The sequence below is a fragment of the Pseudorasbora parva genome, chromosome 24, assembly GCF_024679245.1.
Source record: "Pseudorasbora parva isolate DD20220531a chromosome 24, ASM2467924v1, whole genome shotgun sequence".
Lineage (NCBI taxonomy): Eukaryota > Metazoa > Chordata > Actinopteri > Cypriniformes > Gobionidae > Pseudorasbora > Pseudorasbora parva.
The window spans coordinates 3,763,460-3,789,224 of NC_090195.1; the positions used below are offsets into that span (position 1 = coordinate 3,763,460).

General features: G+C 37.9%; 1 protein-coding gene across 4 annotated transcripts in view; it reads right to left on the reverse strand.

Annotated features, from left to right (window-relative positions):
- ankfn1b (ankyrin repeat and fibronectin type III domain containing 1b) overlaps positions 1–25,765 on the reverse strand; it is a 98,052-nt gene that overhangs the window by 40,590 nt on the left and 31,697 nt on the right. For 3 of the 4 annotated variants that reach the window (XM_067435010.1, XM_067435009.1, XM_067435008.1), the window contains one exon: positions 7,010–7,050. In XM_067435010.1, the coding sequence (XP_067291111.1) occupies positions 7,010–7,050 (41 nt within the window). Of the gene's footprint in view, positions 1–7,009; positions 7,051–9,442; positions 9,604–25,765 lie in introns of those variants that run through there. The other variant, XM_067435011.1, reaches the window with a different exon arrangement.

A 25,765-nucleotide genomic window follows, 5' to 3' on the forward strand; every position in this document is an offset into this window, starting at 1 on the left:
GGAGAGGTGCAGGGCTGGTGGTACTCCAGGACAGGTTTGAGAACCACTGGGCTAGACTATGTTAAAATAACAAACATTTTAAATCAGAACTTACAATAGACAAAAACAGCCAACTCGTTTTTTCTTTCATTTTTTAAAATCTTTTTAAAAGAAATCCTGCAGGTCATAAAGAACTTTTTTTCCCACCTCCAGTAAAGAGTGCTCTCCATTAATATCACTTGTTTACCTGAAGCTAAAAGCCATTTTCCTTGGTTTACACAAGGCAAAAAAGCCATGTTGACTCTGAAACAGAGTACACTTTACATTATATGCATCTGTGGGGAAATTACTAGATTTTCGTCTAGTAAAAAAAAAAAAAGCGAAATAAATCCGCGGGTCATGTGCGTTCCGAACCGTGGATCGTGATTCATTCGGATCATGAATCAACTGCGATCCGTTGCACCCCCTACTTGAAAATTTTCAATTTGAGACCTGATTTTTTTTTACAGTGTGCAAATAGTTAATAAAAAACTTAATAATAAAGTTATGCAATGATATGTTTGAGTAGAGAAATCTTACCTTCTTCATTTATGTATGACTGACAAATATGCATCACATTAAGTTGATAAGTTTCTGTTAAAACTGTGTAATCCAAATAGATATTTTATATGTAATTCAGATTCATACATTTATATATTCATATTATGAAATATAAGTTAGTGAAGGCAGCAGGATCTCTATGATCAGCAGGCAGGCATCTCTCTCTCAGGGGTTTGGAGAGAGCGGAGCGGAGCGGGAGAGACGAGTGTCTGCCTCCGCTGTTTGATGTCGATCGGCGCTCAGACTGAAGCCAGCGCACAGATCCAACGTTTCGGCCCAGGCTGCTCATTAGACAAGCATATAAATACCAAACACACACAGTATTAAACACCAGTGCCAGCGTACACATAAATTGGTTAGTTAAGACAAAAATAAAAGCTCTCCATATACCGCACATCAAATGTGTCGTGCCGTGTTATTCCACTTAAAGTCTTTGACCCTCTCACACACACACACACACACACACACACACACACACACACACACAAACACGCACACACACAGTACTGAGGTATGTGTGTTAACTTTAAAAAACAAAAATCACCATTAAAGTGACTCAGAATAGAACAATCGACTACATGTTTAAATCATGCATGTGAATTTGAACAGCACCCACAGGAAGCTGAATTGGCATTTGGGATGACAAGAAGAGGAATTTACTGAACTCATAAATCAAAGAATTAAGAAAGAAATTGTTCTTTCTCCCCAATACAAAAACAAGTATATTTACTAAATATGATCAAATATATAGGCTAAATAAGGTGGCATTTCAAACATCATTCATGTCAACTATACATCCGTCCGTCTGTCTGTCTATCCGTATCTATCTGTCCATCCTCCATCCGTCTATCTATTTATCTGTCTCTGTCCATCCATCCATTCGTCTGTCTATATATCTAACTATCATCCATTTATCCATTCACCCATTTATCTATCCGTATCTATCTGTCCATCCTCCATCTGTCTATGTATTTATCTGTCTATGTCCGTCCATCCATCCGTCCATCCATCCATCCCCACCCATTCATCCATCCATCCATCCATCCATCCATCCATCCATCCATCCATCTATCTATCTATCTATCTATCTATCTATCTATCTATCTATCTATCTATCTATCTATCTATCCATCCATCTACAGATCCATCCATCTATCCATTCATCCATCCATCTACAGATCCATCCATCCATCCATCCATCCATCCATCCATCTACAGATCAATCCATCCATCCATCTACAGATCCATCCATCCATCCATCCATCCATCCACAGATCAGTCCATCTACAGATCAATCCATCCATCCATCATCTACAGATCCATCCATCCATTCATCCATCCATCTACAGATCCATCCATCCATCCATCATCTACAGATCAATCCATCCATCCATCATCTACAGATCAATCCATCCATCCATCCATCCATCCATCCACAGATCAGTCCATCTACAGATCAATCCATCCATCCATCTACAGATCAATCCATCCATCTATCCATCCATCCATCCATCCACAGATCAGTCCATCTACAGATCAATCCATCCATCCATCATCTACAGATCCATCCATCCATTCATCCATCCATCTACAGATCCATCCATCCATCCATCATCTACAGATCAATCCATCCATCCATCATCTACAGATCCATCCATCCATTCATCCATCCATCTACAGATCCATCCATCCATCCATCATCTACAGATCAATCCATCCATCCATCATCTACAGATCAATCCATCCATCCATCCATCTACAGATCCATCCATCCATTCATCCATCCATCTACAGATCCATCCATCCATCCATCCATCCATCCATCCATCCATCCATCCATCCACAGATCAATCAATCAATCCATCCAGCCATCCATCCCTCTACAGATCCATCCATCCATCCATCCATCCATCCATCCATCCATCCATCCATCTACAGATCCATCCATCTACAGATCCATCCATCCATCCATCCATCCATCTACAGATCCATCCATCCATCCATCCATCCATCCATCCATCCATCGACCTCCGATGCATTGATAATATCTGGAAAGAACTGTTCTTTATCATCCATAATCATCAATTAATTTGTGATTTATATATTGCTTCCAATGGTAATTATTTCATTAAAATAAACTACATATATATGACACGTTCGTCTGTCTATCTGTGTCTGTCTGTCCGTCCATCCATCCATACAGCCTATAAACCTTCAAAACTTCTTTAAAAACTTTCAATAAAATCTATCAAATCAACAGTAAAAAATTTTCTTGATAAATGATAAGTAGCTAAACAATTACAAATACTTATGTAAATTTATTGTAATTTCAATTAACCTCAATTAACCATCTGAATCTAGTTTGCTATCAAATTCGAGAAATTAATCAGAATGCAAACAACATTCTCAGTTCAGTTCTGATTATGCACAACCTTGTAAATGACTATGATTATGATATATGATCTTTAAACAGCCAATAACCTGCGCAGTCAAAAATACATTTCAAAAGTTAAAAAGTTATATTTTGATGGACGATTATGCACTTTTTTCTTTAAAATAACATGCACAGATGAATCAGTTACAATAACAGCAAGAGCATGTATTATAAAAGTACTCAATTACATGAAAATCTGATTCATGTTCCCAGAAATCCCAAAATAAAAAGTGGCTTCCCTAGAGGGACACCTACTCGCCCTGTCTCACTGCCTCTCTCTCTCTCTCTCTCGCTCTCTCTCTCTCTCTCTCCGCACCTCTCTCTCTCTCCAACTCTCTCTCCACCTCTCTCTCCTCTCTCTATCTCTCTCTCCTCCTCTCTCTCTCTCTCTCTCTGTGGTCATTGCCGGAATGCCGTAATGGACAGCGGCTCCCATCTTGTCGTTCCCTTCAGAATCCCACAATTCCACAGGGCGTCAAGATTCCAATCAGAGTGGAGACGGCCATCATGGTGATTATTTATTCTGGAGCGGATTGTGAGCATGTGAATGTGTCATACATTTATAGAAACAACCCACACACACGGTAACACACAAGAGTGTGTGTTTGCGAGGAAGTGGTTTCCGCTGTGTCATCTCCATACCTTCATCCAGACTGGCGGCCAAACGTGTGTATATGCCTGTGTGTGTGTGTACGAGAAAAGACGAAGCCACACACACACACACACACACACACACACGAGCTTACAAATGAACGAAATGCCAGGCGTGTGTTCTTAGCAACAATTTCGCGGGAAAGTTCCTCTGACGGGGCTTAATTGAGGTGTGTGTGTCTGTGTCTCTGGCACAGCACTGTTGGGGAACCGTCAGACTTTTCATGGCCAAACCACATCAAACACGCAAACCACAACGCCAGCCCCTCCACACACACACGGCTGAGTCAACCTTTACAAATACACACATTAACCACAAAACCAAACACTGAAACATGCACACTTATTAAAGTTATTAGACTGTCTATGTGAAAAATGCTTATGTGGGTCAGAGAGAGAGAGAGACAGAGAGACATACGGACACTGCTGCCATATATCACTCATGCTAATTCATTTGATTTTCTCCCTTTAGTTCTGCAAGCCACAATAACTAGTCTCAAAACTTAAAGCTTATGTGATTTGTTCACAATTGGTTACTAGACGTTCAAACGCAAGACCACTAATGGTTACAGCACATGCATTTTATTTCTCACTAATTCTACACAAAGACTTGCGGCAACCACTAACAGTTAGTTCACCGATTGCGTTCACTCACTGCACTTAAGAACAATGTGACTGGCTGAATATAATGTCTGGGCGTAAGGTGTCACAGTTTTCATATTTTGTCTGCTTGACAAGACAGTTTGCACTCAGTACTCAGTACTCAGTAGCAAGTAAACTACACAAAACTGCCAAAACTATTGGGACACCCCTCCAAATCATTGAATTCAGGTGTTCCAATCACCTTCATGGCCACAGGTGTATAAATCAAGCACTAGGCCTGCAGACGCTTCTACAAACATTAGTGAGAGAATGGTTCGCTCTCAGGAGCTCAGTGAACTCAAGCGTGGTGCCGTGATAGGTTGCCACCTGTGCAAAAAAAAAAAGTCCATTCCTGACATTTCCTCACTACTAAATATTCCACACTCAACTTTTAGTGGGATTATAACAAAGTGGAAGCGATTGGGAACAACAGCAACTCAGCCACGAAGTGTTAGGCCACGTAAAATCACAGAGCGGGGTCAGCGCATGCTGAGGGTCACAGTGCGCAGAAGTCACCAACTTTCTGCTGAGTCAATAGCTCCAGACCTTTAAACTTCTGTGGCCTTCAGATGAGCTCAAGAACAGTGTGTAGAGCGCTTCATGGAATGGGTTTCCATGGCCGAGCAGCTCATCCAAGCCTTACATCACCAAGAGCAATGCAAAGCGAGGGATGCAGTGGAGTAAAGCAGCCGCCACTGGACTCTAGAGCAGTTAGACGTGTTCTCTGAGTGACCAATCAAGCTTCTCTGTCTGACAATCCAATGGACGAGTCTGGGTTTGGCGGTTGCCAGGAGAACGGGACTTGCCTGACTGCATTGTGCCATATGTTAAGTTTTGTAGAGGGGGGATTATGGTGTTGGGTTGTTTCTCAGAGGTTGGGCTTGGCCCTTAGTTCCACTGAAAGTAACTCTTTATGCTTCAGCGTACCAAGACATTTTGAACAATTTCATGCTCCTAACTTTGTGGGAACAGTTTGGGGATGCCCCTTCCTGTTCCACCATGACTGCGCTCCAGTGCACAAAGCGTCGGTCCATAAAGACATGGATGAGTGAGTTTGGTGTGGAGGAACTTGACTGGCCTGCACAGGGTCCTGAACAGCTTTTGGATGAATTAGAGCGGAGACTGAGAGCCAGGCCTTCTCGTCTAACATCAGTGCCTGACCTCACAAATGCACTTCTAGAAGAAAATTCCCATAAACACACTCCTAAACCTTGAGGAAAGCCTTCCCAGAAGAGCTGAAGCTGTTATAGCTGCAAAGGGTCGGCCAACTCCATATTAAACCCTACGGATTAAGAGCGCGAGTCATTTTAGTTCACAATTTGTTTTGAGACAACTTGAGCGTTGACAAAAGTTTGGGATGACTATGAAATTAATACTTTAAAGGAAAGGAATATTTTTCAAAAAAATGCCGAACAGTGGTATATTTATTTGCTGTCAGTGTGAGTTTAGATTTAGTAAAACTCATTTTGATTTCAATTTTAGCTAAGACCAAAAAAAAAATCTTCTTAGGACACGTTATTAGAGCATTTTACCTGTGACCAGAACATACACAACCAACACACCAATTAGGAAATATGAAGCCAACACTACATCTGTAATCACACTGATCTAGGGTGAGAAATCTCACAAAGCAGCTTTATTAAACCTACCCAAAGAGGAAAAACAAGACTTCATTGTGTGCTCGTCCTTTGATCAGATCCAATCAGCGGTTCAGATCTCATTAGTCAGCCATTAGTGACAGATTTAGGAGATCTGCCATTTTCAATCTAGTAACCAAGGTAACATTGGTGCTCTTGTTGATAGGAAGGCTCTCCTACGCCACATTGTGTGACAGATTCATAATTCACAGACTCGGAAACACACAGACCCTGAATAATAGCACAATCCCAGGTCAATTTAACATGTCAGGAGCACTGACACTTTAAAGAGCCAATGAAGACTCATTTTACTCATTTAGTGTTGAGATGCAACTGCAACGATCCATAACCTGCCATTTTCTTTCACGATTTCACAAGCAATTTATAGTGTTATCATATCCAGAACAATATAGACCTATATTATCATAACACTTGTTGTTATAATTCATTTCTGTCATGGGATGTTTCGTTTTTATGAACTTGTGAAGCCTAATCTTCCCTCAATTATGAAGTTTTTTAATTTTCAAATACATTTGTATTATAATCAATTCTTTCTTCATTGACTATCGCTCAAGATCATCTATGCTATTGAAACTAAAGCATTGAACCACCTGAAAACACGACCAGAGAAAGACTATATGTGTCTGCTAATTAAATGAACTTTTTAGGAGTCACTTTAACGATGCTAATTATGATGACTATGACCCTAAAATAATATGTATGCATTTTTAAAATGAAAACAAACATTATATGAATTATTCCCTTACCCAGTTGAGGATGTTATGTCTGATTTACCTGATTTCTGGTGACAATTTTGTCTCCAAATGAAAGACATTCATACACACTCTCAGACGGATGCAGTAATCACAGTCAGGTTGGCATTATAAATGCTTCCTCTAGATTACAGTTGTCTAAAACTAGATTATCTCTCTGTTCTGTGGGTCACTTTGGCCCAATTAAGGTCAAACGATTTCCCAATGACTGGACTGATTCATTCTGAAGTGTTTTAACAGTTGTTTAACCCTGGCATCATCAGAATGACAGCATGACAACAGACGAGTCTTACCTTCTCTGCCGCGTTCCCTTCCTGTCAATGGAGCCCAGACTCTGAAACACACACACAAACACAACGTTACAACCAATTTACAGAGATAGTCATCTCATAGTATCATTACAGAATTCTTCGTTCTGATTGGTCAATTGCAATCATTCTGTGGTGAAGTATTTTATATGATGAGTATGACACTAAACTGTTTAACTGACTGTTAACCCAATCTGTGCTATGTCTCGTGCATCCCTCCACACACTTACATCTCACATAATCCAGTCATTTAGGGCGTTTTCACACCTGAAAGTCCGCACCAAGGTCCGAACCAAAGTTCGTGTTTTGACACATTGTATCCGTTTGGTTAGTTTTGGTTTCCTTTCACATTGCAGTTATGCAAGCGCACTAAAGGACTTAACATGACACACTGGCGTCCTGTCGTCATCATCTATGTGGGCAGCATCTTAACATTGACTGGTTTGTTAGCGGACGTGCGTCTGATGTCAGTGTGTTGTCAATTCAGCGGGTAACTTTGACAAGAATGAATGAACAGACGCATAACGTTGCCAATACTGTGGCATATTATGGCATTACTATCTGCAGCACCAACTATACTCGAGGCAAATTCACCAAATGAACGTCCTCGTTGTGCAAAAAATGTATCGGCGCCGACAGGAAGGAGAAGACTAGGCTATACTTTTTTAGCCAAACAATGTATTTTGTTTAAATATAATAATGTTATTTTTAATTATTTCATCTAGGCTATATTGATTATGAAACGTGCACAGATGTGCAATATAGCTCAAAGACATCGGGTCAGAAATGATTTTGACTACTTCATTAAGTTTTGTTTTGTAGAAAGCCTTGTATAAATTGTATCTTAATTTTAATAAATGTTTCATCATTTGCCTGAATTTAATAAATAAGCTTTAATAAATAATATAGCAGACAACCCGTGACGGAGCGATCATTTGCGTTGCACATGAACTGGACCGGTCTCATAAATAAACCGAAACTCAGCATATAGGCTACTTGTCTCACAGACAATATAATATATATATATATATATATATATATATATATATATATATATATATATATATATATATATATATATAAAATATAAAGCTCGAAAATAAAAAGTCAAGCAAAGCACGCTGTTCACAGCTGACTACACAAGCGGTTCTGTTTAAAATGCTGCGCTCCATCACTGCATGTGCTGTGAGTTTAATCTGTTTTTTCACTAATCCTACCACTAGAACTGCCTGTAAATGGTCTGAAAGTCCGAACTATACAGAAAATGCTTTCACAAAAGAAACAAACCACAAGTTTGGTCCAGACCGAGACTACCTCTTTTCGTCGGACCAAATTTCGTCTCTTGGGTCCGGACCGTGGTCCGAGGGAGGTTTCACACCTGTAATTTTGGTTCGTACCAAACTGAAAAGTCCGAAAATCTGGACCAAACAAGGTAGGTGTGAAAGCACCCTTACACTCTTCATGCCAATTTAGTTATTGATTTGGTAAGAAGCCGTGACATATACAGTCAGATGATCTCCAGCACATTAGAATGATGTCTGGATACATTAAACCATGTTTAATACATTAAACAATATTGGATGGATGGATGGATGGATGGATGGATGGATGGATGGATGGATGGACGGATGGATGGATGGATGGATGGATGGATGGATGGATGGATGGATGGATGGATGGATGGATGGATGGATGGATGGATGGATAAACAGACAGAATGATAGGCAGAATGAAAAATGATAGAATGATAGATAAAACGATAGACAAAATTATAGAACAATGGAAAGAATGAAAGACAGAATGATAGACACAGAGAATTACAAAATGATAGATAGTGATGATAGAACAATAGATAGAACGATAGAATGATAGATGATAGAACGACAGAATGATAGAACGATAGAATGATTGATGGATATAGAATGATAGAACGATAGACAGAATTATAGATGATAGAACGATAGATAGAATGACAGAATGATAGATGACATGATAGGCCGATAGATAGAATGATAGATAAAACGGTAGATAGAATGATAGACAGACAGACAGATGTGGTGACATTTGAAATGGTGTGTGTTGGTTCAAAGCTAACAGCTGGAGACAGGACGGTCACTGCTGTGATTCTGACCTTTACCTGTGAGAGTGACAGACACAAAACAAAAAAACTGATTTATAAAATGACATCTAAAGTATAATTTTAAAGCTACAGTCACGCAAAGTTGTTTAAACACTTGTTAACGTCTGATGCTGATGCATTTCCTCCGCTGACAGCGACTGACGTTAGTGGTGAATGAAATCACAGATGGACAACTTCTCACGGAGAACAGCATCGTGTGTGATCGTGAGCTACAGGTAAAGACGTTTACACACACACACTCTCTCAAACACACACTTCAGTCTTCAGCGATCACATACCTGTGCAGTTCCAGTTTCACCTGACGCATTTGCTTTCCCTTTGTTTAATTTGAGGATCTTCAGGTACAGACTAACTAAAACACACGCCGGTGTCTCTCTCTGTCTCTCTCTCTCTGCTCGAGGTGTTCTGGAGTTTTTTTTATCACAGCCGGTTTCTTTGCTACTGCTGACTTGGTGTACTTTAATTGTGGTTGCCAGGCGATAAGCTTCACTAACTGTGCAGTAAACACAGAGAATGAGAGAGAAGAGAGAGAGAGAGAGAGAGAGAGAGAGAGAGAGAGAGAGAGAGAGAGAGAGAGAGAGGGGGGGGGGGGGGGGTTCTAAACGCTGCTGAATACTAATTGCTGTCACAATAAAAGTTAAACGAAAGGCCAGTGGTACATCACACTCAGTGTTTGTTAGAAAGTTGCACCATATAATTGGTGAGCAAAATTGCATAGTGTCACATTTCACATCATTTTTACTCATTAATGAGCAGGTGCTGTCAGATTTTTCCAAAAAAATAATTCATTTTTTTAACAATAGTCTTTAATAATTCACAAGTTTGATTTTCCCTATGAAATAACCTAAAACATGCAATATTCAGAGTATTTATTTCTATTTGACATTTCATTAATGCAGAGGCGTGGGCGAGCAGGTATGAAATATTCATTCATTCACTCGTTTATCCGTTTATGTGATGCGGTTTGTCTTTTGTTGCATTGATTGAGTTAAAGCGCATCATTAACAGCTCGTCAAATATTCCTTCTGAAGATTATAGAGGAGCAGCCGGACGAATGCGATGGAAAGATGTCTTCAGATGAGGAAGCAGTCGTGCATGATCGTGTGTGTTCCTGAAAATGAGCTGCCTGTGAATGAATCTGATCTTCACTGACCCCCTGAACTAACAGAGATATTACAATAGATCAACGCGGTTTCATAGTTAAGATAACAAATGTTCAAGACTGAAAAAATGCTCAATATTACATTATAAATTAATGATTTTTTTATATACTTTGCATTAAAATATAATGAATATATATATATATATATATATATATATATATATATATATATATATATATATTACAATTTGAATATTTCATACCTGTTCATTCACGCCTCTGCATTAATACGTTTAATAATAATAATATTAATAATAGTAGATTTTATTTATAATGCACTTTTCATTCCGAAGAATATCAAAGTGCTACAAGGGAAAAATAACAAAAATGAATAAAAAGTAAAAATATTGAATAATAAAACAATCAACACATAAAAGCCTTTCTTTTTTCTTTTTTTAAACACATAAAAGCCTTCCTTTTCCGTATATTTATATATATATTATATATATATATATATTTTTATATATATATTTTTTTTATTAGCATTATAAAATGTAAATATATTACTAGTAATAATATAAATTATTTTAAAATCATTTCTTTATATTATTTAAAATTTAACAGTATGAATTATATTTTAATGTAATGAAGTGGCATCATGAAAAAAATCAGTAATTTATAATATACAGAATATAGAAATTATTTTATAGAATACTAACATGTATACCCTGTGCTATAAAAAAAAATCACCTTAAAAAAGTAAGTGTGTGTGCTGCCTGTTTAGTCAACTTGAAATGTGAAGTTGGGACAACTTGGATATTTGAGTTGACTACACTTAAAATTTTGAGGCAGCACAAACACACACTAAGTTGAATTTTATTTTACAGTGTAATTACAAGAATTATGTTCTTGAATTATTTTATTTTTAGAAACAACTACAGAAAAATGGGGATGATACAAAAAGACTTCATGATTGCATCATTAAACATACTTTTTTTAAATAATTTTAAACACCAAGTAGAAGTTGTGTTAAAATTATTAAACTAATATTAAAACATATATTTATCTTTAGTGATAAAAAATATTACAAATTACTATAATAATTTATAATTTAGATTTAAACAGATCCAGCTTTCTAAATTAAAAATTTTAACAAAACATTTGACGATGGAAAACCTGAAAAAAATCCTATAAAATGTTATTAGATTACTCACAAATTTATACACTATAAAAGTTATTCTGAGAGATGAATCCGCGTTTACATGGCAAATCTATTCTAGATTCTAGTCCGGGTTCCCGATCTATCTACAGTACCTAAAACACACACACACACGCACACGCACACGCACACGCACATGCACACGCACACGCACACACACACACACACACACACACACACACACACACACACACACTTATGTGTGTTGTGTGTCTATAGGAGGGACAGAACTCCAGAAGAGATGCCTGCTGAGGTTGCCATGGTAGCAGTGTCTCAACCAATCCAAGAGCTCCCATAATGCCATGCAGGGATTTGGGACACCGGCTGGGCAAATGCGATTCAAAAGAGAAGAAGGTTAACGAAACTAATGATGAATACATGAACATAAACACACGCTGGGAGACTCACATTCTGTCTCTTCAATGCTGTGTTTAAGTTAAAATCTCAAAAGTCAGAGCCGTCTCTGGCAGACACATATTCACACCCACTTTAACCAAATGAGGTTGTTCTAGTTTGAAATGGAAAATTGGAAACATTTGCAGCACATTATATGAAATGGAAAATCTAAAAGTGTCTCTCTCTCTGTTCGTTTGCCATAATGATCCGCAGTTTAGCTCCCGTCTGCACGCATGGCTGTGCGTTAATTATAACAGAAACTGCTCTCCAAAACATAAGAACTTCTATAATTGTTCTTCCATATTTCTCACTGAATTTCTGTTTATTTTAGACTATAAAACATATACAGTAGCAGTGAAAAGTTTGGAAACACTTGACTGGATTTATGTTTCTCATGATCTATAAAAAGCCTTCTGATCTAAAAGCTTCTGCCTATGAGTTTTGTAGACAAATGTAAGTGAGAATTTGCTTATTAAGAAATGGGAATGTTTGAGTTATTTGTAAAATGACCAAAAAAATGAATTTGTGTAAAATAACTGGACAAATAAATCAAGCTGAGTCCAGACACACTGAGCCATAGTTTCCTCTCCAAAATAATGACTTCTCGACCAATTAAAAAGACCCCAAAACTGAATGTGTCTTATGTTGGCGTATGATTTAGTCCAATGTGTTTAAAATATTCAGGAGCAGTTGTCCGACAAGGACCAGCACATTGAAACTGATCTGACGTGCCATTTAAACAATTTAAATAATCTCATTCAGTCACAATATCAAAATCCTTCAAAATCAAGAGCAAAATGGACAGTCATTTCCTTGATAACTAGGACTATGAAGTATTATAAAGCCATACTTTTATGCAAAACAGACCAACATGTTTGTCATTATTATTAACTTAAATCTATATTCTTTTCAGGATATTCAAAATGTCCATGACTGTTAATCGGGTTTAATTTTATTTTAAAGCAAATTTAAATATTCCCTTAAACGCATCCATTTGTTTGTGTAGTGCATAAAATATAATGAAATAAAACTTCTGATTTTTTTTGAGAAGCCTGTTTTTTAAAATACATACTAAAATAAAATAAAATAAAATGCATGTTTACATTTTTTTCAGACCTTAAAAAGGCAATTTTTAAAATATTTAAAAAGTTAAATTTTCTGATTTGTGTTACAGTTTTTAGCCCTTCAAAAGCCTGCTTTTAAAATACATAAAAATATAAATAAATATTTTTTTTAATAAAATTTCCCTGAATGTTCTAGTTTTCTCAGACCTTGACAGGCCTGTTTTTAAAATAAGATAAAAATAAATAAATAAATCAAATAAAAATGTCCCTGATGTTTTTTGTTTTTGTTTTCAAGACCTTGTGAAGCCAGTTTTTAAAATGCATAAAAATAAAATAAAACAAATTTCCTTAAATGTTTTAGTTTTTTCAGACCTTCAGAAGCCTGTTTTTAAAATACATAAAAATAAAATAAACAAATAGATCAATAAATCAATACAAAAATTCCCTAATGTTTTATTTCAGTTTTTCAAGACTGTGAGAAGCCAGCTTATATATTAAAATATATTAAAATGAAATAAAATACAATTTCCTTAAATGTTCTAGTTTTTTTCAGACCTTGAGAATCCTGTTTCTAAAATACAAAAACATTTATTATTAATTTAATATACATAAATATCTATAATGTTTTATAGAAAATGTCCCTTATGTTTTTTTTTGTTTTGTTTTTTTTGTTTTTTGTTCTTCAAGACCATCTGAAGCCTTTCTGAAGCCTTGAAGTTTTTACAATAAATAAAAATAAAATAAAATAAAATAAATTTCCCTGGTATGTTTTACAGTTTTTCAAGATCTTGAGAAGCTAGGTTTTAGAATATAAGGGGAAAAAAAATAAAAAATTCCTGACATGTTTTACAGTTTTTAGACCTTTAAAAGCCTGTTTTTAAAATACATAAAAATGTAATTAAATTTAAAAAAATTACATAAATTTCCCTGATGTTTTTTTGTTTTGTTTTTCAAAACCTTGAGAAGCCAGTTTTTAAAACACATAAAAATAAAATACAATTTCCAGATATATTTTGCTTTTTTTTTTTCAGACCTTGAGAAGCCTGTTTTTAAAATACAAAAAAAAAAAAATCAAAATAAAATACTTTTCCTGATACGTTTTTTCAGACCATGAGAAACCTATTAATAAAGAGTGACCTCGGAGCAATGAAACATTCCTCTGGGTGAGGATGCTGTGGAAACATCTGTTTATGTATCTATTCATGTGTATCGCATAAAAAATTATGAAATAAAACCAAATACAATTCCCTGATATGTCTTACTGTTTTGTTACACCATTCAAAGCCTATAGTTAAAACAGACAGAAATCAAATCAAATTAAAATGTCCTGATACGTTTTACGGTTGTTTATAACCTATTACGGTTCTTTATAAAGAGCGACCTCTGAGCAATAAAAGATTGCTCAGGGTGAGGATGCTGTGGAAACATGTCAGAACCGCAGATCTGCGCTCGGTGTCACTGGACAATTAACACGACCGTGATGTGAGTTATAGTGAGCGACACAGACGCTCATGAGCATGTGTGTGTCTGCTGATGGGTGTGGCAAGCACCATCCACCACGGCTTGCGGTTACTGAATGCTACCCATAAATCTCTGCAGTGTAGCCACCTCAAATCAGGGTAATGGGGCTAGAAGACATGCTGTCATCCGCATGATGAAGTCATTCGCATGCAGACCGATGCCAGCCCCGCGCGGCGGTGGGTCCGTCAGACACCACTGATTTACTGACTGCCGCGCAACGGCCCGTATCTACATTTCCAATCATTTTTTTTTTTGCTTTATTATGGGAGTGGGACTCCATATTGAATGTCTTTTCTCAAAACAATGACTGTTACCGGTCCAGCGCACGGCCAAGACCACAGACATCGGTGTAGGTCATCTCTACGTGTTCTCTTTCTCACCACTCTCTCTTTTATTTTCCTTCATTAGTGTTAAACAAGCCATCAGAAATCAAACACTTCTCTGGCTTTCATTGTGAAGCGTGTGCTCAACTTTCTGCTGAAATCGGAATTAAAAGTGAGATAAAAAGAGAAGGAAGGAGTAGATATTTAAAAAAGCAGAGCGAGAGACAGCAGAAGAAGACCTGGATAAGACAGACAGGTGTTGAGCAGGTTATGATGGTCCAGGTCGCCCCTACTGGTGGAAGCTGAAACTACACCGTCTGGATCCAATGCCCGCCAATCAAACCTAACAGTTTATTTTAATGAAATAATTACTATTGGAAGCAATATATAAATCACAAATTAATAGATGATTATGGATGATGAACAGTTCTTTCCAGATATTATTAATGCAATCGGAGGTCGATAGACAGACGATGGATGGATGGATGGATGGATGGATGGATGGATGGATGGATGGATGGATGGATGGATGGATGGATGGATGGATGGATGGATGGATGGATGGATGGATGGATATGTATCTATCCGTCCGTCCGTCCGTCCGTCCGTCCATCTATCTATCCATCTATCTATCTATCCAACCATTCATCCATCCATCCATCCACATATATCCATATATCTATCTGTTCATCCACCCGTTCATTCCGAAGGATGGATTGATGGATGGATGGATAAAAAGTGACCTATCAGACGTTTCATCTAATCTATATAGTAGAATCTTTTAGGGGTTCAAATCATGGGATCATTTTAAGGATTTAGTTATAATAAATCAACGTATTCTATTTTTAATTTTAATTTAATGTTATGAATTAAACAGCTTGTAAACAATTAATCACTAGAAAAAAATTGCTAAAAGATAAAAACTGGTCGCAGAGAGTTGAAGAATGTTCAACTTTGAGTAAAACGCAGCGCTCATCACTGTCACTTTTCACCCAGCCGTCCAATCACAGGAGGGGCGGGACAAACACAACACAGACCAACCGTTACATTCTGCGTGTCGTCATCAGTTGACAACAAGCAATAATAACCGAACAAAATGATTTAAAACAAAAGCTAGAGCAAATACTTTACATTGTATCTGCAATTTTATATAGAATCAATACAGGAACAAGCTACCTGTGAAATTAGAAAGACTTCCGCAATTTTCCCTATCATAACAATCAAGCAAAAATGCTGACTGCCAAAATGCTCTCAAGCGCTCACAGCGAGGCGTTTTCAGCTGGCTAAAAACGCTTTGGTGGACACACGGCCTACGAGTGAAGTATTAGATTTAATCTGAAATAAATAATTCTAAGATCCAGTTTATATCCTGCAGATCTGTAGCTGTAATTATACATTTATCTTCTCCACAAGGAAAAATAATCTACATGGAAAGATGCCTCATATGACACACTAAAGAAACTGCAGTAAAACGACATTAATACCAAAATAAACTCCTGTGGCCATTTGTTTACTTGTTTATCTTCTTTGACGTGTTTGCTTTAACCAGCATACGTGTGTGTCTGATAGGCTCTCTATCATGTTCCGCGCACAGGGTTAGGAACCATCTCCGATTATTTGCTGACACAAGAGGAAAACTCATTTTGGTTTGGAGTCGGGAGCCAGGCATGGAGACAGACCAAGAGCCAGAGTGAGAGAGAGAGAGAGAGAGAGAGAGAGAGAGAGAGAGAGAGAGAGAGAGAGAGAGAGAGAGAGAGAGAGAGAGAGAGAGAGAGAGAGAGAGAGAGAGAGAGAGAGAGAGAGAGACGCTCTGATTCACACCTCTCCATTCCCACGGTATTTGGTTTGTTTACGTGCCGCAGTCAGACACAAAAACAGGCACATAAACGCAGACGTGCACAACAACAAACCCACACTCACTATCTAAGCTGAATTATCAGCAAGGAATAACGACCGGCTCACCACTATGACTTTTCTTTCTGATCTTTATTGCTGCCTTTATCTTGATTGTGCAAATAAAAATGAGAACGTTGTGGTTTTTAATCAAATGTTGACAAAAATCCTTTTTTAGTACATATTCACATTTAAAGTATGCAGTCTTTTTCTTCTGGAACTACACAGATTGTTGTCCAATGAAATGCTCTGGAATGTGAATGTCCCTCCCACTGATTTCACATGCAAACAACTAAGTACAAAATCATTCTGGTTACGTAACTTCTGCACCATTTGCATCACCAAATTAAATTGCCAGGATTATAGTTGTCTATTCATCTTAATCACTCTTTCCCTGTTATTGACAGAATTTTACGACAGTCTATGTTTTCACTGTTGTGGTAGGGGGCGATATTACACATCTTCTGAAAGAGTACTGAATCTCCAGATCAAAACAGAGGAGAAGAAGAAGAAGAAGAAACAAGTGATAGGCCTGCCTCAAAGGGCTTCATGTGCACTTTCGATCTAATGGATTTACAATGGGCGCTGCGTGTGCATGTCCGTTAGGTCCATGAGACCGTAGGGTGTCCCATTCGTCATTTAGGCTTAAAAAAGGGTGCTTGTGGGCGACCCTTTGCGGCTGCAATGAGCCTTCGATGAAGTGCTATGCGCACTTAAGCTGATCCCGCAAGTTTTGCGAGCTACACAGAGGACTTCTACATGTCAAAGAGACAGTGGAAGTGCAAACTCAAAGGAAGACTGTGAGGTTTTAGGGTGACATTTGGGACGGGGCCATAGAAGCACTGCTTACGCAAATGTTAAATTACACAATCATTAACCTTAAACAATATAAATCTAAATATAGGAAGTGTTGACGGCTGGCGGGAAAAGAGTTAAGCTGTGATAGGAATAAAGTATTTTAAACTACAAAAAGAAATGATAATCTGTAATGCAAAATCTTTTAAAATAAAGTATATATAAGTAAATGACAGAAAATAAATACAGTAAAATAAAATTATTAAAATAATAAAATAAATGTAAAAAAAATTTTTTTAAATAATTAAATAGAATAAATAATATGCAGAGAGAACAAATCTTCATTATTCTTTTTTTCCAGTGCTGTTTGTTTCTGCGTCATGGTAGCTGAAGTGATCTAAAACCCAAACTTGCTGAATACCTGAAGCCTGAGCACGTAAACACACACAGACACGGACGCAAATGCACTCACACATGCATGGCATTTCGGAAGAAAATACCACAGACTCCACAGCTCAGCAGAGCTAATAAATAAAGGGGTCGGGGCGCCACCTCAAACCTTTCCAGTGTGTGTGTGTGTGTGTGTGTGTGTGTGTGTGTGTGTGTGTAAGCTGAGGGGAGCTCTATGGGAAATGCACAGGTCTAAAGTTGCATCACCAGAGCATCGGTCTCTCTCTCCTTTACTGGCCTTCTGTCTGTAACTGAAACTCTGAGCGCGCTCAGTGACCTCAATGAGTACTGCGCTAATGAAAAAGACAGTGACTGAGTGTGTGAGAGAACATTTGTGTTTCAACAGCTCTGAAAAATGCCCTAGTTTTTATTTTGGTTCTCAGTTTCAGTTTAGTTTTAGTTAAGATTTAATGGTGAATAAATAGCAGGACTGCCAAATTTAAATGACATTAAATTTGTCCAAGTACTTACTTATATATGTTTAGCAGCAATTTATTTTTAACATTGTTTGCCATTAAAATACTTTAGCTATTTATCTTCTAAACTCCTAATAATAAATGTTTTAGCAAATATACACTTTTACATTTACAGTCTCTCTCTCTCTCTCCCGTGAGTGTTATTTTAATATCATTGATATACTATTATAGTTTTTATTAATATTTTTAATTATATTTAATTTTTATATTTTCTGTTTTTATGTATTTATTTATTTATTTATTTTAAAGTTTTAGTAATTTAGAAATTTTTATTAGTTTTTTTAATACATGTATTTTTTTGTTTTTGTTTTTAATTAATATTTCGTTTTTAGTTTTAGTTATTTAAAAACGAACCTAAAACTAAAATACTTATTTAAAACCTAATTTAATACACATTTAAAAACATGTACACTCACACTCCAGTCATATCATTAGCTTAAAAAAATGATTTCACAGTGGATCACCCCCTTGGGGTGCCATGTTGAGATCACATGATCAGCTGTAAATCACAGAATAAATTATCCATGGCTCTCTATGAATAGATTTTAGTAACTGAAAACGTTTGCACTAAATGTCAGTATAACTCTAAAGGCCAATTCACACCGCACAGACAGACGCCATCAGATGACAACAGACTCTTGCCCTATCATACACCAGGCATGACCAAGTGTTTTTTGCTAGTTTCAGCCCGACGCAGTGCTCATTTTCACGTCCAGCGGCGCGTTGTTTAAATAGCAAACGCACTCGCGCCCATCTGTTCGTCTATGGTCATGCTCGTCGGAAAACGAGGTGTGTACAGTAGCAGTGTTGGCACATTGCTATTCTGAGGAGCTGAAAACGACAGCGCCATTGACCAACAAAAACCGGTTCTTAAGTCAATAGTGCAGTATTTTTTGAAGGGCACGTTAGTCATTATCGTGGCTTCTTGACCGAAGATTTGGGAAGGACATCCAAGTCTCACAGGCACGCTGGTGGATGACGAGGCCGATGCAGGACGGGCAGGTTCTGCCACAGCGGCTGCAGGTAAAGGTCTGGTCCAGGATGGGGACTGAGGGGACACGGTTCTTCCTTCTTGTCCTTATGTCCTCTATACTGGCCTATCTTCAAAGAGGGAGGTGGCCTGATGGACAGTGTGCCATTCAGCCGCTTGCGTTGCCCACTGACGGTGATTGATACAGCAAGCAGTGAGGGACTTCTTCAGGGAGCCTTTGTACCACTTTCGTGGTGCCCAATGTTGCGGAAACCATGAGGACAATTCCCCCCGTATAGCACGATCTAAGGTAGGCAGCGGTTCTCCATCCTGGAGACGTACCCTGCCCAGCGAAGGTGTACCTTGAGGACCATGGCCTCGAAACTAGTGACCTCCGCTGACTCAAGGACTTCAGTGTTGGCGACAAAATCACTCCAACGACTGTTGAGGATTGTGCGGAGGCAGCGCTGATGGAAACGCTGGAGGAGTCTTAGGTGATGGCGGTACGTGACCCAGGACTCTGCCATGCAGGAGAGCGGTCAGCACAACAGCTTCGTATACACTGACCTTCATGTCTTTTTTGAGGTTGTTGTTGTTCCAGACATGTCCGTATAGTCTGGGAAATTTCCCTGTTGTCAACTTCTCACTAAGTAGCTGAAATGGTGGACAACCTTCAGTTCTGTTTGTGTGATGGAGATTCTTGCTGGATGGTACTCTTTTTGTGGTACTCTTCAAGCCAACTTCAAGGACAAAGATCTGAGCAGTTTTTGCAAAACAAAACCTGATTCGCCTCTGCCTGTGTGTGTGTAAGGAGGGCGGCATCTTCAGCAAACTGCAGCTCCCGGATCAGTAGCTCCATGGTCTTTGTGTAGGCCAGCAGACGCCTCAGGTTGAACACTCTCCCGTCTAGACTAAAACAGATGTATACGCCATCAGCGAATCATAACATAGCAAATTTTTCATGGTGCGAGCTCAACCGGCTTTTAAAGGGAACGGGAGATGAGACTCTGATTGGTTTATTGCATGTTATGCCCAAAACACACCCATGGTTCATTAAAGAGACTATAGGTAAAACCCTTTTAGATAGGTGTGTGTTCGATTCCAGGTTTTTTGGTGTCGACTCCAAATCCCGACTCCCACTGTGGGAGTCTATGCAATCGACTCCTCGACTCCATTTACTTTACATCAATACAGGGTTATTAGAAATCAGACAAATTGCTGTTGTTACACACTTCAATTATTTTCTCCCAACACAAAGTCCTAAAATCATCTTATTAAAACCACACACTTTTAGCATGGCCATCCAAATTAGTCCAATTTAGCGATGACTTTTGTGGCTATCAACATTTCTGTATCCATTACATAATCTAGGAAGTCACGAAAAAAGATGTTGTCGAGTGATGGCGCTAAAACACACATTATCATTGTCTTAAAAGGTGAGTTAAAGATACTATAATAATGCACACTATTGATGTGTTTCTTCTTGATATTTTTATGATTTATGCTTAGTTTAATGAACACATGGTTACCATGGGAAACCAAATCTATATTTATTGCAATAATATATAGCCTACCATTAATTTAACTAAAGCTAGCATGGAGTAAGCCTATAATTACAAACTAAAGTCGCTGTGATTGTTTTTTATTTCTAATGTAAGCACTCAAATAAATGTTTGTGACAAAGTTTCTGAGACAGCTCTCTGACGCGGTGTACACAACGTCAGTGTACCTCGCGGCTCGCTTCATTTCACTCACTCCTTGCTTATAGTGCACTCAACTTCCATGCACTTTAGATCAGAGATTCAGTAAAATAGAGCGATTTCGGACACAGCAACAGAGTCGACACCGAGAGTTGATTCCTGTACTGGAGTCGACCCCGACTCTGGAGCTATTCAGAGTCGAGGAATCGACTCTTCTGGAGTCGACATCCCATCACTACTTTTAGACCATGTGCCTGGCACGCCGACTGTTTTTTCCTTTGTTAAACTAGCAAAAGTGGATTCGAACATGCCCTAAGTGCACCTGCGCCATAAGCTTCAGACCATACCCTCAGATCATTAGAATAGGGCTCTTTGTCTGGTTTTGTCGAATCAGTGGGTTGCCCTTACCAGCGTCTGTTGTCATATAGTCGGTACTTGTTTTGGCTGATTGAACATGTTGAAGCGCTATTTGATGGGTCAGGAATGTCTGAGAAGTGACGTACTGTAATCTGGTGTTGGTCTATGTCTGTATGAATTGGCCTCAAGACAACCGTCATCAGTCAACAGTGCCACAAAATACTAATAACATATGCAAACGAACATATTTCTATGCAAGATAGCAGGTGCTTAACTGTCAATGACAATCGTTTCACCTGTAATTTTGATTTGTTCTCCTCAACAATTCTTAAATGTGTGCCTACAAGCTACAGAGGTTTTCATTCATGGCTCAGCTTTACAAGAACTACTGCACTACGGCACATACCTGCATACACCAAGTAGCAATCTGCCCTAATACACACACACACACATATACATAGACACACACACGGACACACACAGAGACACATGTCTGGTTCACTATCTTTGTGGGGACTCTCCATAGATGTAATGGTTTTTATACTGTAAAAATTGTTCATTCTATCCCCCTACACTGCCCCTGCCCCTAAACCTACCCATCACACACACCACACACACACTGCCCCTAAACCTACCCATCACAGGAAACATTCTGCATTTTTACATTTTCAAAAAAACTCATCCTGTATGATTTATAAGCCTTTTTAATGTAGGTGATCTCAGGTTTTACTATCCTTATGGGGACATTTGGTTCCCACAATGTAATATAAACAAGCACACACACACACACACACACACACAAACACACACACAAACACACATACAAACACATACACACACACAAATATTTATTAGAGCACACCAGAGGGAAATGCATCCTAAGATGAGCGCATCCTCCTGGCATCCTGACCATCCCGTATTCCTGGTAAGCATCTTACTATCGGCACTAGTCATTTAGCAGATGCTTTCATCCAGCAGCATCATGGCACAGACGGTCCCGCTGTAGCAGCTCGGGGTTAAGTGCACCGCTCGAGAGCACAATGGATACAGGATCTCTGTAAATCTCCGGTTCATGGATCGAAACCACGCCAGGGTTCAATCTGTAACCTTTGGGCTGCAAGCCCAGATCCGTAACCATGACAGTACTGCAAACACACACACACACACACACACACACACACACACACACACACACACACACACACACACACACACACACACACACACACACACACACACACACACACACACACACACACACACACACACACACACACACACACACACACACACACACACACACACACACAAGTAAAATCACACCAATTGAATTCAATTACATCCAAATCATTTAATATTCTCACATAATGCTGACACGCGATCAGCAGATCGGTGTTATTTGTATCATAATGTCTTGTTTGTTTCCATGGTTTATTTTGGGCTGCACAAAAAGTTTTGTGAATATTATTTCACAAATATAAATTTAAATATTATAAATTACATAAAAAAATAGAGTTTGTTTATTGAATAAATTGCTATAGGAAGCTTTCATCTAAATATTAATGCTTTTATTAAATTACCTAAATGCATTAATTGTGCTAAATCAAAATGTAAGTGCTGAAACAGATGTAAACGTCTTTTGATGTGCAGATCAATAAAATGGCATACATATGCAACTAATTGTGCTTAGTTTATCAGCATCTTGTGTAAATATCTTGATTAAAATTGAAATATTATGGATTATGGAATTTACCTGTAACTGTTACCTTTTTTATTTTATGAATTGCTATTGCGCATTAATTGCATTAAATCAATGTTACGGCATAAAATATATTTAATAATGTGTAAAATGTCTTCAAATATGATCCATAAAATGCCAGTTATTAATTAAAATATGAATGCCAAATGTATATTTGATATATGTTATTAATTGTGTTTCATTTGATTAACTAATCAGCATATGGAAACAATTATATTAAAATTTAATCTAAAAATATCAGCTGTCACTTTTTGTTGATTTTGTAAATTGACATAGAAAGCTTAAATACATGTAAATATTCATCAAAATATTATCAAATGGATTGTGTTAAATTAATTTAATGGCATTAAACATATTTCAACACTTATTTAATGCTGTCGATACAATCTAATCACTTTAAATGCATGTTAATGCCAAATTTGCCACGTGATTTAATGTATTAATGTCATGTTTGAATATTTTAATATTATTTACAGCATTATTTATTATCTCGGGGTGTGGTGCCATTGAGGCATTCCTCACACACAGACATGCGTCCAGAACAAAGAGCCGCGCGCCAGACGCCAGGGATAAAGAGATATCAGCCCCTCTCTCTTCCACTCTTTCTCTGCAGCTCTCTGTCAACCCCTCCATCCCAGCTTTAGCTGTCCTTTCATCTCCCAGCCGTCCACTGCTGCTAACTTTCCACTCGCTCTACAACCCTCTATCGCTCTCAGAAGAGAGAGAGGGAACGACAGCCAATCAGAGCGCTCGAAACACTGACGCCATCGCTGCAGAACATGAATATAATTTCTGCAAAATTCCAGAACGGAAAAAACTTTAATGTCCCGCTGAGACCCGGATCAGACCCTGGAATCTGGGGGATTTGAGATAGCGAGAGCCCGATCTATGAATGGACACACACCTGTGTGTGTGTGTGTGTGTATTTGTGTGATAACAGATAAATATTAGAGTACTATGTTCTGGCCTCAAAAATGGCTCTGTACACTCACATGCATGTTCTGTGTTCAATACTGTGCGATAGTATTGTCAATGTGCGCATGTGTGTGTTTGTGTTTCTATGGAGGTCTGCATCAGTGTAGCTCATGCTAATGTGTTTTTACACTGGAATATTTAAGTGTGCTAAAAGTAGCAGCAGAGAAGCTTTCGCCTACGCCAATGCAGGGACCTGCTCCATGGAAATTTGCAAGCGCATGTCCATGTGTGTGTGTGTGTGTGTGTGTGTGTGTGTGTGTGTGTGTGTGTGTGTGTGTGTGTGTGTGTGTGTGTGTGTGTAGACAGGTCTCAATACATTCCATTCCTGTCTTAATGGAGGCTTACGGCGGCCTTTGAGTGTCTGTGTGAATAAATAGAAGCCAGCAGCCCAGAATACCTGTTTCCTGAACAGGATTATGCCAAGAGCGTACACACACAAACACACACACACACACACACACACACACACACACGCACATATTGAGACATACACACTGACCTGTACAATATCTCTACATTTAAATCAAAGTTTTAAATTTACGTACATGATATTTGATCAGATGCTTGCTAAATCCAATTGAATTAATTTTTCTTTACCTGTTATACAGAAGCATCACGTATTTCAATATTTTATATACTAGAGTTGACAAGAACAGTTTTGAAAAGAAAAAAGACAACAAACAGTATTATAAAGATCAAAAACTTCCCTTTAAATATTACATAATAAATATAATATATAATAATATAATAAATAAATATAATATAACATTATAATATAATTTAATTTAAATGTTTTTGACATCGCTCTCAAAAAAAAAAAAAATATTTTAAAAGTTTAAAAAAATGCCCTATTCCATAGTAAATTAATAAATACATAATAAATAAAAAGATAGATAAAAAAATTCTGACATTTCTTTGAACATGCCCCTATTCCATAATAGATTTGAGCACATCGAAAGCTCAGATTGGATTAAAAAATCCAGTTTTATCTCTCCATTGACAAAGAATGACTGTTGAATGATCTTTTGCTGAAAGTACAAAACTAAATGTTAGAAAATGAATGGTATTATCATTTTAGTTCACATGCAAATGACAGTTAAATAAACATACACACACACACACACACACAATTCTAACAATCAATCTATTAATGTCTGTAATGAACATCTCACACACACACACACACACACACACACACACACACACACACACACACACACACACGACACACACAAACACACACAGTATCCATGAATCACTCAGCAGACAGACAAGCATTAGACAGCAGACAGCTCTCAGTGCTGTCTGAGACACAGGTGTGTGTGTGTGTGTGTGTGTGTGTGTGTGTGTGTGTGTGTGTGTGTGTGTGTGTGTGTGTGTGTGTGTGTGTGTGTGTGTGTGTGTGTGTGTGTGTGTGTGTGTTGTTATCAGTGTCAAAGACATGCGGGACATGAGGACATGGTCCAGTTCTGCCTCTCTCAGTCCATCTCAGACATATCAGCTTCTGTCGTCAGGTAGAAAGTGACAAAGTGGAAAAAATATGCAGCATATTTTCTGTCCTAAGGTTCCAAGCCCAATGATTCAACATCAATAATTCATTG